Genomic DNA, 13966 nt, shown 5'->3' with positions numbered 1-13966 from the left:
ATTGATTGCGTAGAATCTTCTACGAAAGACTGTCATCCACAATCGAATTATTTGAGTTGTGGTATCTTAAAACTTCTTATATACGTGGTATATATTAGAGAAAAAAGTTATGTAAAGGTAAGTCTACAAATAATTACGAATCAATATGAACTTTTTGCACGATACGTAGAGAGCCAGAATTGAAATATGGGGGTCGCTAATATGGGGGCTATATAGAATTATGAATTTGATTCGATTTATTTGAGGGCTATATATAACTATAGACCGATAGTGACCTAATTAGGAATGGTTGTTAACGGCCATATACTAGCACAATGTACCAAATTTCAACTGACTCCTATGAAATTTGCTCCTCCAAGAGGCTCCAAAACCAAATCTCGGGATCGGTTTATATGGGGCCTATATATGATTATGAACTGATATGGACCACTATTGGCATGGTTGTTAAATATCATATACTACCATCACGTACCAAATTTCAACAAGATCGGATGAATTTTTCTTCTCCAAAAGGCACGGGAGGTCAAATCTGGGGATCGGTTTATATGGGGGCTATATATAATTATGGACTGATATGAACCAATTCGTGCATGGTTGTTGGATACCATATACTAACATCACGTACCAAATTTCAACTGAATCGGATGAATTTTGCTCTTACAAGGGGCTCCGGAGGTCAAATCTGATGATCGGTTTATATGGGGGCTATATATATTTATGAACCGATGTGGACCAATTTTTGCATGGTTGTTAGAGACGATATACCAACACCATGTACCACATTTCAACCAAATCGGATGTAATATGCTTCTCTTAGAGGCTCCGCAAGCCAAATCTGGGGATCGGTTTATATGGGGGCTATATATAATTATGGACTGATGTGGACCAATTTGTGCATGGTTGTTAGAGACCATATACTAACACCATGTACCAAATTTCTGCCGGATCGGATGAAATTTGCTTCTCTTAGAGGCCTCGCAAACCAAATCGGGGGATCGGTTTATATGGGGGCTATATATAATTATGGACCGATGTGGACCAATTTTTGCATGGTTGTTAGAGACCATATACTAACACCATGTACCAAATTTCAGCCGGATCGGATGAAATTTGCTTCTCTTAGAGGTCCCGCAAGCCAAATTTGGGGGTCCGTTTATATGGGGGCTATACGTAAAAGTGAACCGATATGGCCTATGTACAATACCATTCGACCTACATAAATAACAACTACTTGTGCCAAGTTTCAACTCGATATCTTGTTTCGTTCGGAAGTTAGCGTGATTTCAACAGACGGGCGGACCTACTTAGATCGACTCAGAATTTCACCACAACCCAGAATATATATACTTTATGGGATCTTAAAGCAATATTTCGATGTGTTACAAATGGAATGACAAAGTTACAAATGGAATGACAAAGTTAATATACCCCCCATCCTATAGTGGAGGGTATAAAAATGATTTCGAAATACACCAAAACTTCTAGTCACTGAAAAGGGATTAGTAACATACCTTAGGGAGCCACCGTGGTGCAATGGTTAGCATGCCCGCCTTGCATACACAAGGTCGTGGGTTCGATTCCTGCTACGACCGAAGACCAAAAAGTTTTTCAGCGGTGGATTATCCCACCTCAGTAATGCTGGTGACATTTCTGAGGGTTTTAAAGCTTCTCTTAGTGGTTTCACTGGAATGTGGAACGCCGTTCGGGCTCGGCTATAAAAAGGAGGTCCTTTGTCATTGAGCTTAACATGGAATCGGGCAGCACTCAGTGATAAGAGAGAAGTTCACCACTGTGGTATCACAATGGACTGAATAGTCTAAGTGAGCCTGATACATCGGGCTGCCACATAACCTAACCTAACCTAACATACCTTAGAAAGAATTAAAACTAAAATTCAACTTAAACTTAAATTCAATTAATAAACTAAAATTATATTAACGTAAACATACTAAAAAATTAAATTAATTTCAACTTAAAATTAATTGTAAAAATAATTTTGTTAAATTTGAATCAAAATATCAAAATTTTAATATCCAAAATGCAATTAAATTTAATTTAATTTAAAATTTTTTAATTTTTTTTTTTAATTAATAAAACACTCCTTTATTTAATTTAACTACTACGCTTAAATAAACTAAATTTAGATTTTAAATATATGCATTTTTTACGTTTAGCTCTTACTTCTTCGCAACATTCACAAGTACTTACGTGCATCAAAACTAAAACCAATGGTAGGATCCGGTGAAGAATGCAGCATAGAATTAACTCCACTTCCGCCTGTATTAGGGCCTACAACACTACCTCCACTATTACCTCCTGATCCACTATTTGTCATACCGCCGGCACTATTCGGTGTTTGACCCTGTTGCTGCTGTTGGGCTGTCGCCATGGCCATAGGATTTGTAGTGTTCGTACCGTGCTGCATTGATCCTTGTGGTGTTTGAGGTCCCAAAGGACTTTGTGGCGTGGATACACGTAAGCCACCGGGAATACCAGCACCACTACCACCTCCACCAGGACCATTGCCGCCGCCGCCGCCGCCACTACCACCACCACCTGGTACACCATTACCACCACCCGAATTTGCCGCAGCAGCAGCACGACCGCTAACCACAGCTCGTAATTCTTGTTTAACATAGTCTGAAGAGGCGGGATTACCAGCTGAAATGGTAAAATAACGAACAAAAATTACAACATATTTAAAATATAAAATGGCATTTTGAAAATTTCAATTGTAGTTAAGGAAATCTAAAAAAAATGTTGGGAATCTCCTACAATTTTATACGATTATTATTTACAAAGATGAATGGGGTTTACCAACACATAACACAAATAAATGGAGGATATAGATTTTTTTTGTTTTTGATATTTTGCGTAGTTTTTGGGGTCTTGCTAGTAGCTTGGAATGGATGTTGATGGTTTACTTTATACATTTTGGTTTGATGGGTTATTGTACAGTCTTATAATAAGGAGTTATGAATGTATTATATTAGGAATATAGTGCTTGAAGGATACATTTAAAGGACAAAATAGGTTTATAAATATTTTAAGTAAATAATTAGATACAAATATATGTTTCAATATTCTTTAGAAGGAAATAATTTATGAACTCAGCTTAAATATAGAATTTCAATAAAAATTTTAAACAAACATTTTCTGGCCTCCTATAAGTATGCTATATTAAAAGTCGCAATATTTTTCTTATGACTTATAGTCAGAGATATTTCAGGCTTCAATATTCTCTAGAAAAAATATGGATATCTATTTATTCTAGCTAAGATACAATTTCAAAAAAAAATGATAAACCGCTTCAACACAAATCCCTAGCCTCCTAAAAGTATGCTATATTTTTTAAAAATACTCTATTTGTTTATAGTTTAATCTACATTCATAATTTATAATAACGAAGAATATTTCATATTTGCTACAATGAAATATTGATAGAAAATTACTAGTCTACTTTCAATAAAGCTCGTTAAATCATTTATTATGGCCATTTCGATTCTAATAAAAAAATTTTACATATTCGTAATTAAATGCGAAATCGATTTGTCTTAGCTTTCGTATTTAGGATATCTTAACATAAAGCAACATTTATTTATTATGGCCATTTCAATTCTAAAAAAAAAATAAAAAATAAATAAATTTATAAAAAAGAATCGCTTCATCAGTTTGGCGGAAATATCCTAAAAATGACAATGAGGGAAAAATTAGTATAACTCTAAGGCAAGAATTTTTCGTAGAAACGAAATCGCCCTTAGTTCTCCTGGTCTCTCACCAGGAGGTATGCTCCAAAAATTTTTTAACAATAGAGTTTAACATAATTTTTAGTGTATATATAGTATACGTTACGGAGCTTCAAATATTTTCTATTGCAAGGGTGATTCTAGACCCTTAAAAATCAAAATGGTCGATATATAAAAATACCAAATATATAATATATAAATATAAAACTTATTTGTAAGTAACTAGAATTTTTCAGGACCGATGCATGGTCCCAGATTTTTGCTATTTGCATGGGGATATATATGAACTTTTCGGGCATTCTAAGAAAACATCAAAATCCAAAATTATAGCAAATCGCACAAATATTATGACTTATGAACACGGTTGCCACTCATGTCAAAAATAATCTATCAAAATGTGAAGAAAATTTTACCACAAATCTTCCAAATATATCTTTCTTTGAAGTGTTCGATCATATGTTTGTGGTTATTTTAAAAGTTTTTCCCAAAATTTTATTTCTACATTTTATTTTTATGGAAAATTGTGTCAAAATTTTTTTTTTGTAGAAAATTACGTGAAAATTTTATTTCTATAGAACATTTTGTCAAAATTTCATTTCTATAGAAAATTTTGTCAAAATTTTATTTCTATAGAAAATGTTGTCATAATTTTATTTCTATAGAAAATTTTGTCAAACTTTTATTTTTATAGAAAATTTTATTTCTATAGAAAATATTGTTAAAATTTTATTTGTATGGAAAATGTTGTCAAAATTTTATTTCTATAGAAGACTTTGTCAAAACTTTATTTCTATATATAGAAAATTTTGTCAAAATTTTATTTCTATAGAAAAATTTGTCAAAATTTTATTTCTATGGAATATTTTGTCAAAATTTCATTTCTATAGAAAACGTCCAAAAATGTTTTTTTTTTTATAGAAAATTTTGTTAAAATTGTATATTTATGGAAAATGTTGTCAAAATTTTTATTTGTACAAAATTTTTTAAAAATTTTATTTCTATAGAAGACTTTGTCAAAATTTTATTTGTATAGAAAATTTTGTCATAATTTTATTTCTATGGAAATTTTTATAACAATTTTATTTCTATAGAGAACATTTTGTCAAAATTTTATTTCTTTAGAAAATTTTGTCCAAATTTTATTTCTATAGAAAATTTTGTGAAATTTTTTTTCTATAGAATATTTTGTAACATTTTTCTTTTCTAGAAAATTTTGTCAAAATTTTATTTCTACAGAAAATTTTGTCAAATTTTTATTTTTATAGAAAATTCTGTCAAAATTTTATTTGTATAGAAAATTTTGTCAAAATTTTATTTCTATAGGAAATTTTGTCAAACTTTTATTTTTATAGAAAATTTTGTGAAAATTTTATTTCTATAGAAAATTTTGTTAAAATTTTATTTGTATGGAAAATGTTGTCAAAATTTTATTTCTATAGAAGACTTTGTCAAAATCTTATTTCTATAGAAAAATTTGTCAAAATTTTATTTCTATGGAATATTTTGTCAAAATTTCATTTCTATAGAAAACGTCCAAAAATGTTTTTTTATAGAAAATTTTGTTAAAATTGTATATTTATGGAAAATGTTGTCAAAATTTTTATTTGTACAAAATTTTTTAAAAATTTTATTTCTATAGAAGACTTTGTCAAAATTTTATTTCTATAGAAAATTTTGTCAAAATTTTATTTTTGTAGACAATTTTTATAAAAATTTTATTTCTATAGAAAATTTTGTCAAAATATTATTTTTGTAGACAATTTTTATAAAAATTTTATTTCTACAGAAAATTTTGTCACAATTTTATTTCTATAGCAAACAAATGTTGTCAAAATTTTATTTCTATAGAAAACTTTGTAAAAATTTTATTTCTATAGAAAACTTTGTAAAAATTTTATTTCTATAGAAAACTTTGTCAAAATTTTATTTCTATAGAAAAATTTGTCAAAATTTTATTTCTATGGAATATTTTGTCAAAATTTTATTTCTATAGAAAACATCAAAAATTTTTTTCTATAGAAAATTTTGTTAAAATTGTATATTTATGGAAAATGTTGTCAAAATTTTATTTTTGTACAAAATTTTTTAAAAATTTTATTTCTATAGAAGACTTTGTCAAAATTTTATATCCATAGAAAATTTTGTCAAAATTTTACTTCTATGGAAAATTTTGTCAAAATTTTATTTCTATGGAAAATTTTGTCAAAAGTTTATTTCTATAGAAAATTTTGTCAAAATTTTATTTCTATAGAAAATTTTGTCAAAATTTTATTCCTATAGAAAACGTCAAAAAATGTTTTTCTATAGAAAATTTTGTTAAAATTGTATATTTATGGAAAATGTTGTAAAAATTTTATTTCTATAGAAAAATTTGTCAAAATTTTATTTCTATAGAAAATTTTGTCAAAATTTAATTTTTATAGATTATTTGTTAAAATTTTATTTCTTTAGAAAATGTCAAAATTTTATTTCTATAGAAAATTTTGTCAAATTTTTTTTTATGGAATATTTTGTCAAAATTTTATTTCTATAGAAAAATTTGTCAAAATTTTATTTTTATGGAATATTTTGTCAAAATTTTATTTCTATAGAAAACGTCAAAAAATGTTTTTCTATAGAAAATTTTGTTAAAATTGTATATTTATGGAAAATGTTGTCAAAATTTTATTTCTATAGAAAAATTTGTCAAAATTTTATTTCTATAGAAAATTTTGTCAAAATTTAATTTTTATAGATTATTTGTCAAAATTTTATTTCTTTAGAAAATGTCAAAATTTTATTTCTATAGAAAATTTTTTTTATGGAATATTTTGTCAAAATTTTATTTCTATAGAAAAATTTGTCAAAATGTTAGTTCTATAGAAAATGTTGTCAAAATTTTCTTTTTATGGAATATTTTGTCAAAGTTTTATTTCTATAGAAAATTTTGTCAAAAAAATTTTTTTTTTATAAAAAATTGTTATAAAAGTTTTATTTCTATAGAAAATGTTGTCAAAATTTTATTTGTATAGAAAATGTTGTCAAAATGTTATTTCTAAGGAAATTTCGTCAAAATTTAATTTTTATAGATTATTTGTCAAAATTTTATTTCTATAGAAAATTTTGTCATAATTTTATTTCTATTGAAAATTTTGTTAAAATTGTATTTGTATGGAAAATGTTGTCAAAATTTGATTTCTATAAAAGACTTTGTCAAAATTTTATTTTTATGGAATATTTTGTCAAAATTTTATTTCTATAGAAAAATTTGTCAAAATTTTATTTTTATGGAATATTTTGTCAAAATTTTATTTCTATAGAAAACGTCAAAAAATGTTTTTCTATAGAAAATTTTGTTAAAATTGTATATTTATGGAAAATGTTGTCAAAATTTTATTTTTGTACAAAATTTTTTAAAAATTTTATTTCTATAGAAGACTTTGTCGAAATTTTATTTCTATATAAAAATTTGTCAAAATGTTAGTTCTATAGAAAATTTTGTCACAATTTTGTTTTTATGGAATATATTGTCAAAATTATTTATTTTTATAGATTATTTGTCAAAATTTTATTTGTATATAAAATGTTGTCAAAATTTTATTTCTATGGAAAATTTTGTCACAAATTTTATTTCTGTAGAAAATTGAAGTTTCTCTTAGTTGGAGAAGTATTTTGTTTTTTGTTTTTTTTTTTTTTAAATCTATTCTACCAAACTAACAATCTACCATTTGTGGTAAAATTCTACCAACTGTGGCAACCGTGCCTATGGACCATTAAGAAATCGTATCGTTAAAAAAGTATTAAAACATCGATCCATTGAAATTCTCAATGAAAAAGAGTTTTCTGGTAGTTTGGCGGGTAGAGGGTCCGTGGTAGATATTTTTTAAATCACTTCATTTTTCCGATTATCTTGAATTTTGTCCGGTAGTGTTGTGAGTGAGGGGGGGGGGGGGTTCAAATTGGCTAAAACACTTACTAATATTTTTATTTTTAATTAACATAACTGAACTGATTTACTTAAAAATTAGGTGGTTCCATAGATTAAATTACCTGTACAAGGAAGGAGACTTCCCTATGCGGGAATAATTTTTAATAAATTTAGAAAGATCATGAAAGGGACATGTTTAGCTATTTATAAAAAAAATCCTATAGAAAACAAAAACAAATAAATGCAAAGTACATATGAATTTAAAAAAAATACATGTTCATATTTTATTAAATTATATTTTACGTTGATTTTTTTAGAATAAAATTAGATTTTTCCTTCCAAACTACACGTTTTTATGATATTTGGGGACAGCCCGGTGGATATTTGTTTTAAAAGTACGGTCCAACGATTTAGGAAAATAATTCGGATTTTTGAAGCCGAGAAACTTTTTGATCATTCTAATTTAACCCATTTCTGTCAAATATTTACCCAGTGTGGCCATACCGTAAGACTAGACAAAACGACAACAAATAATATATATATATATATATATATATATATATATATATATATATATATATATATATATATATATATATATATATATATATATATATATATATATATATATATATATATATATATATATATATATATATATATATATATATATATATATATATATATATATATATTAAATTTTAAAAAATTAACACATTAACACTTAATTCTCTATCATACAAAATAACCGGGTTTCTATAGAAAATTCTATAAATCGTTGACTTAAAATTATGATAAATAAAATGGATTTGGGGAAGTATAATAAATTTTTGTGGGAATTTACATTTAGTTGTATATATACAAGATTTTCTGAAAATATCTGAAAAAAATTGCGCTATATACGTTTTCCAAAAATAAGGAACCAAAATTTTTTCTGGGTATTATTTTTTGTCGAATTCTCTTGGGCGAGGAAGGGGGTACATTTTTGGATCAGGGATAGTGTGTACATGTAGTAGCTGAGGTGCGGTGGTAGTACGAAATATTAGATTACAGACGATTTGTGATCTCTCCTCTTACCGATCGTCTGGTTATTGCGACCATAAAAATCATTTGCTGTCACCATATTTGTTGAATTCGTTGACAATGAGCATGATGTTGATAATAATGATGATGACAATGATGATGATAACGTTGCCGTTGCCGTTGACGACGTTGCATGCGATCCGGACTGAGTGTTTTGATGATTGTTAGTAGACGTTTGATGGATATTATTGAACAGCATGCCACTGCTGCTGCCGCCAGCAATACCGTTAACACCACCACCACCACTTACACCATTTGAAAAACCATTCATATTGGAATGACTTCCCGAGACGGCTCCACAGCTAGGACCCAAACCATTTAAGATACCTATATTTGACCCACTAGTATTATCATGGCCTCGACCAATAGAAGCAGCACTATGTGAGAGATGTTGCTGATGATGGTGATGATGATGTTGATGATGGCTCGATTGGTGGTGATGATGTTGTTGAGTTTGTGTTGGAGGGTGATTATTATTATTGCTAGTATTGCTTGTATTGTTACTATGATGGCTGGAGTTTAGATTACCAAATGATCGTGGTGATCCTAAATTGTTTGGAATTTTTGTTTCGTATGGTTTAAGAAAAATTTCTCGTTTATTTTATGTAAATAAAAATAAAAGTGTATTGAAATTTTCTTGTTTAAATCATATATACTAGTTGAGAATATTATTGGTATACCATCATCTTATCTAGGTTAAATTTGCCAATCATAGAAAATTGTAGAATGATTCATTTTTATTAGAAGAGGAATGAAAACAAAAATATTTCTATAGAAAATTTTTTCAAAATTTAATTTCTATAGACAATTTTGTCATAGAAAATTGTAGAATGATTCATTTTTATTAGAAGGAGGAATGAACAAAATTTTTGTTCTATAGAAAATTTTTTCAAAATTTAATTTCTATAGAAAATTGTATCTAAATTTTATTTCTATAGAAAAAATTGTCAAAAATTTATTTCTATAGAAAATTTTGTCACAATTTTATTTCTATAAAAAATTTTGTCAACATTTTATTTCTATAGAAAATTTTAGTTCTATAGACAATTTTGACAAAATTATAGTTCTATAGAAAATTTTGTCAAAATTCTATTTCTACAAAAAATTTTGTCAAAATTTTATTTCTATAGAAAATATTGTCAAAATTTTATTTCTATAGAAAATTTTGTCAAAATTTTATTTCTATAGAAAATTTTGTCAAAACTTTATTTAAAAAAAAAAATATCAAAATTTTATTTCTATGGAAAATTTTGTCAAAATTTTATTTCTATAGAAAATTGTGTCCAAATGTTATTTCTATAAAAAATTTTGTTAACATTTTATTTCTATAGAAATTTTTTTAAAAATTTTATCAAAATTTTATTTTTATAGACAATTTTGACAAAATTTTAGTTCTATAGAAAATTTTGACAAAATTTTAGTTCTATAGAAAATTTTGTCAAAATTCTATTTCTACAGAAAATTTTGTCAAAAGTTTATTTCTATAGAAAATTTTGTCATAGAAAATTGTAGAATGATTCATTTTTATTAGAAGGAGGAATGAACAAAATTTTTGTTCTATAGAAAATTTTGTCACAATTTTATTTCTATAGAAAATTTTCTCAAAATGTTATTTCTATAGAAAATTTTGATAAAATTTTATTTCTATAGAAAATGTTGTCAAAATTTTATTTCTATAGAAAATGTTGTAAAAATTTTATTTCTATAGAAAATTTTGTCATAGAAAAAAATCATTTTTATTAGAAGGAGGAATGAACAAAATTTTTATCTAATTATACAATTATTTTTCGAGCTTTATGGACAGATATAGATTAAGGAACATGGTCAATAGAGCCATTGAAAAGAAAACGCCAGATACAAATCTATTCCCGGCCGGGTTGTACATGTTTCGGTTCGGGCGAATGAACCTTTCCACAGCTTTAGTATAGATCTGGCTGGGAGAGATGACTCAATTTTGGCCCCTTTATGCTAACTCCTTATGGAGAAAACATTTGGGAAATTTCCTCTTACAAATTTTTGTTCTATAGAAAATTTTTTAAAAATTTTATTTCTATAGAAAATTTTGTAACAATTTTAGTTCTATAGAAAAATTTTGTCACAATTTCATTTCTATAGAAAATTTTGTCAAAATTTTATTTCTATAGAAAATTTTGTCAAAATTTTAATTCTATAGAAAATGTTGTCAAAATTTTATTTCTATAGAAAAATTTTTTTCATAATTTGATTTCTATAGAAAATGTTGTCAAAATTTTATTTCTATAGAAAATGTTGTCAAAATTTTATTTCTATAGAAAATTTTGTCAAAATTTTATTTCTATAGAAAATTTTGTTAAAATTTTATTTCTATAGAAAATTGTATCAAAATTTTATTTCTATAGAAATGTTGTCAAAATTTTATTTCTTTAGAAAATTTTGTCAAAATTTTATTTCTATTGAAAACTTTGTCAAACTTTTATTTCTATTGAAAATTTTGTCAAAATTTTATTTCTATAGAAAATTTTGTCAACATGTTATTTCTATTGAAAATTTTGTCAAAATTTTATTTCTAGAGAAAATTTTGTCAATATTTTATTTTTATAAAAAATTTATGAAAATTTTGTTGGAGAGGAATATTTTGCAAAATCTATCAAAACATCAAGAATTCTACCAATCTACCAAACAGTAAAAAATTTAGCATTTTTGGTAGAAATCTACATACTGTGGCAGTCTTGGGTGTACTTCCAATGTGATAGTGATTGATTTATATTTGGCCTGGGAAACCACAAGTATCTATGGTTAGAGCTTTTCAGCATTTAAATGTGAAGAAATACCATTGCTCATGCTGTCGTAATACTGGTAGTGTTGCATCGTGTCCACAAAGTGAACGAAAAAAAAACAGTAACAACACAAGAAATGGTACAAAATGTGGGGGCCCGGTTTGATCGAAATTCACGTCGCATTGCTAGGAACCTTGCGCGTGACCTGAACATCTTACAAGGACGTATGCAACACATGAGCTTGAATTAAAGCCTTTGATGTTCCAAAAGGTCCAATAGCTCACCGATACACAAAAAAAGTAAGACTGGAAAGAGCCAAGGAGTTAGGTTAGGTTAGATGGCAGCCCGATGTATCAGGCTCACTTAGACTATTCAGTCCATTGTGATACCACATTGGTGAATTCCATGACTCAATGACAAGGGACCTCCTTTCTATAGCCGAGTCCGAACGGCGTTCCACATTGCAGTGAAACCACTTAGAGAAGCTTTGAAACCTTCAGAAAACCTCACCAGCATTACTGAGGTGGGATAATCCACGGCTGAAAAACTTTTTGGTGTTCGGTCGAAGCAGGAATCGAACCCACTAACCTTTGCACCACGTTGGCTCCCAAGGAGTTGATTCACTTGCACGAAAGTGGCCAGTTATCGAATTTGGTTTTTTCCGATGAGAAGCCATATTAAAACTGAGCAGTTTGTGAATATACTAAATGATCGGGTTTACCTGCCAAAGAGATGAGCTGAACGTTTACACATTGGATACAAATAAAACTTTGACAACATTTTCTATAGAAATAAAATTTTGACAAAATTTTCTATAGAAATAAAATTTGGAAAAAAATTCTATAGAAATAAAATGTTGGCAAAACTTTCTATAGAAATAAAATTTGGACAAAATTTTCTATAGAAATACAATTTTGAGAAAATTTTCTATAGAAATAAAATTTGGACAAAATTTTTTATAGAAATAAAATTTTTACAATAGTTTCTATGGAAATAAAATGTTGACAAAATTTCTAAACAAATAAAATTTTGATAAAATTTTCTATAGAAATAAAATTTTGACAAAATTTTCTATAGAAATAAAATTTTGACAAAATTTTCTGTAGAAATATAATTTGAAAGTAGTTTCTATGGAAATAAAATTTTGATAAAATTTTATTTCTATAGTAAATTTTATCAAAAATAATATAATAGAATAATAAAATCTTCTATAGAAATAAAATTCAGACAAAATTTTCTATAGAAATAAAATTTTGACAAAATTTTCTATAGAAATAAAATTTTAACAAAAATTTCTATGGAAATAAAATTTTGACTATATTTTCGATAGAAATAAAATTTTGATAAAATTTTCTATAGAAATAGAAATTTGATAAAATTTTCTATAGAAATAAAATTTTGACAACATTTTCCTTAGAAATAAAATTTTGACAATAGTTTCGATGGAAATAAAATTTTAACAAAATTTTCTATAGAACACAAATGTTGACAAAATTTTCTATAGAAATAAAATTTTGACAAAATTTCCTATAGAAATAAAATTTTGACAAAATTATCTAGAGAAATAAAATTTGGACAAAATTATCTAAGAAATAAAATTTTCTATGGAAATAAAATTTAGACAAAATTTTCTATAGAAATAAAATTTTTACAAAATTTTCTATAGAAATAAAATTTTAACAAAAATTTCTATAGAAATAAAATTTTGACAATATTTTCTATAGAAATAGACTTTTGATAAAATTTTCTATAGAAATAGAATTTTGATAAAATTTTCTATAGAAATACAATTTTGACAACGTTTTCCTTGGAAATAAAATTTTGACAATAGTTTCTATGGAAATAAAATTTTGACAAAATTTTCTATGGAAATAAAATTTTGACAAAATTTTCTATAGAAATAAAATTTTGACAAAATTTTCTATAGAAATAAAATTTTGACAAAATTTTCTAAAGAAATAAAATTTTGACAAAATTTTCTATAGAAATAAAATTTTGACAAAATTTTCTATAGAAATAAAATTTTGACAATATTTTCTATAGAAATAAAATTTTGCAAAATAAAAATTTTTGTTTGGTCTTGTTTTAGTAAAATTTTCTTCAAATTTTGATAGATTATTTTTGGTTCGAGTGGCAACCGTAATCGCAATGGACTACATAGTCTAAGTAAGCTTAAACAAACCGACTGCCACTATACCTAACCTAACTTTGTCATTGTGGAAAATCCAATCCATTGGAATAACACTGCCCACCTTATAGAAATGAGTAATTTCGCCACTTGATAGAACATGAAATTGCAACAATTGTGGCACTTCTCCATTGTGACAAAAAATAGCATTGGATTATGGCATATTCAAACAAAACTTGGGTCATAGCTCTATGTGCTTTATCTTCCCATTTCAACCCGGGAAAAGTAAATAAGCATAACGTCAAAGGGCCATACAACTTTTTTAAATTTTCGTGCGTTTATCTCC

The 13966-nt window shown here is 26.3% G+C and overlaps 1 protein-coding gene across 3 annotated transcripts in view; it reads right to left on the bottom strand.

Moving 5' to 3' along the window:
- Nucleotides 1–13966, bottom strand: part of tai (basic helix-loop-helix family member taiman) — a 421428-nt gene that overhangs the window by 1164 nt on the left and 406298 nt on the right. Inside the window, exon 12 of one of the 3 annotated variants that reach the window (XM_075293685.1) lies at nt 2209–2661. In XM_075293685.1, the coding sequence (XP_075149800.1) occupies nt 2209–2661 (453 nt within the window). Of the gene's footprint in view, nt 1–2208; nt 2662–8598; nt 9283–13966 lie in introns of those variants that run through there. The other 2 variants (XM_075293683.1, XM_075293684.1) reach the window with 2 other exon arrangements.

The sequence above is a fragment of the Haematobia irritans genome, chromosome 2 (assembly GCF_050003625.1).
Source record: "Haematobia irritans isolate KBUSLIRL chromosome 2, ASM5000362v1, whole genome shotgun sequence".
NCBI lineage: Eukaryota > Metazoa > Arthropoda > Insecta > Diptera > Muscidae > Haematobia > Haematobia irritans.
This window is presented reverse-complemented; position numbering and strand designations above follow the sequence as displayed.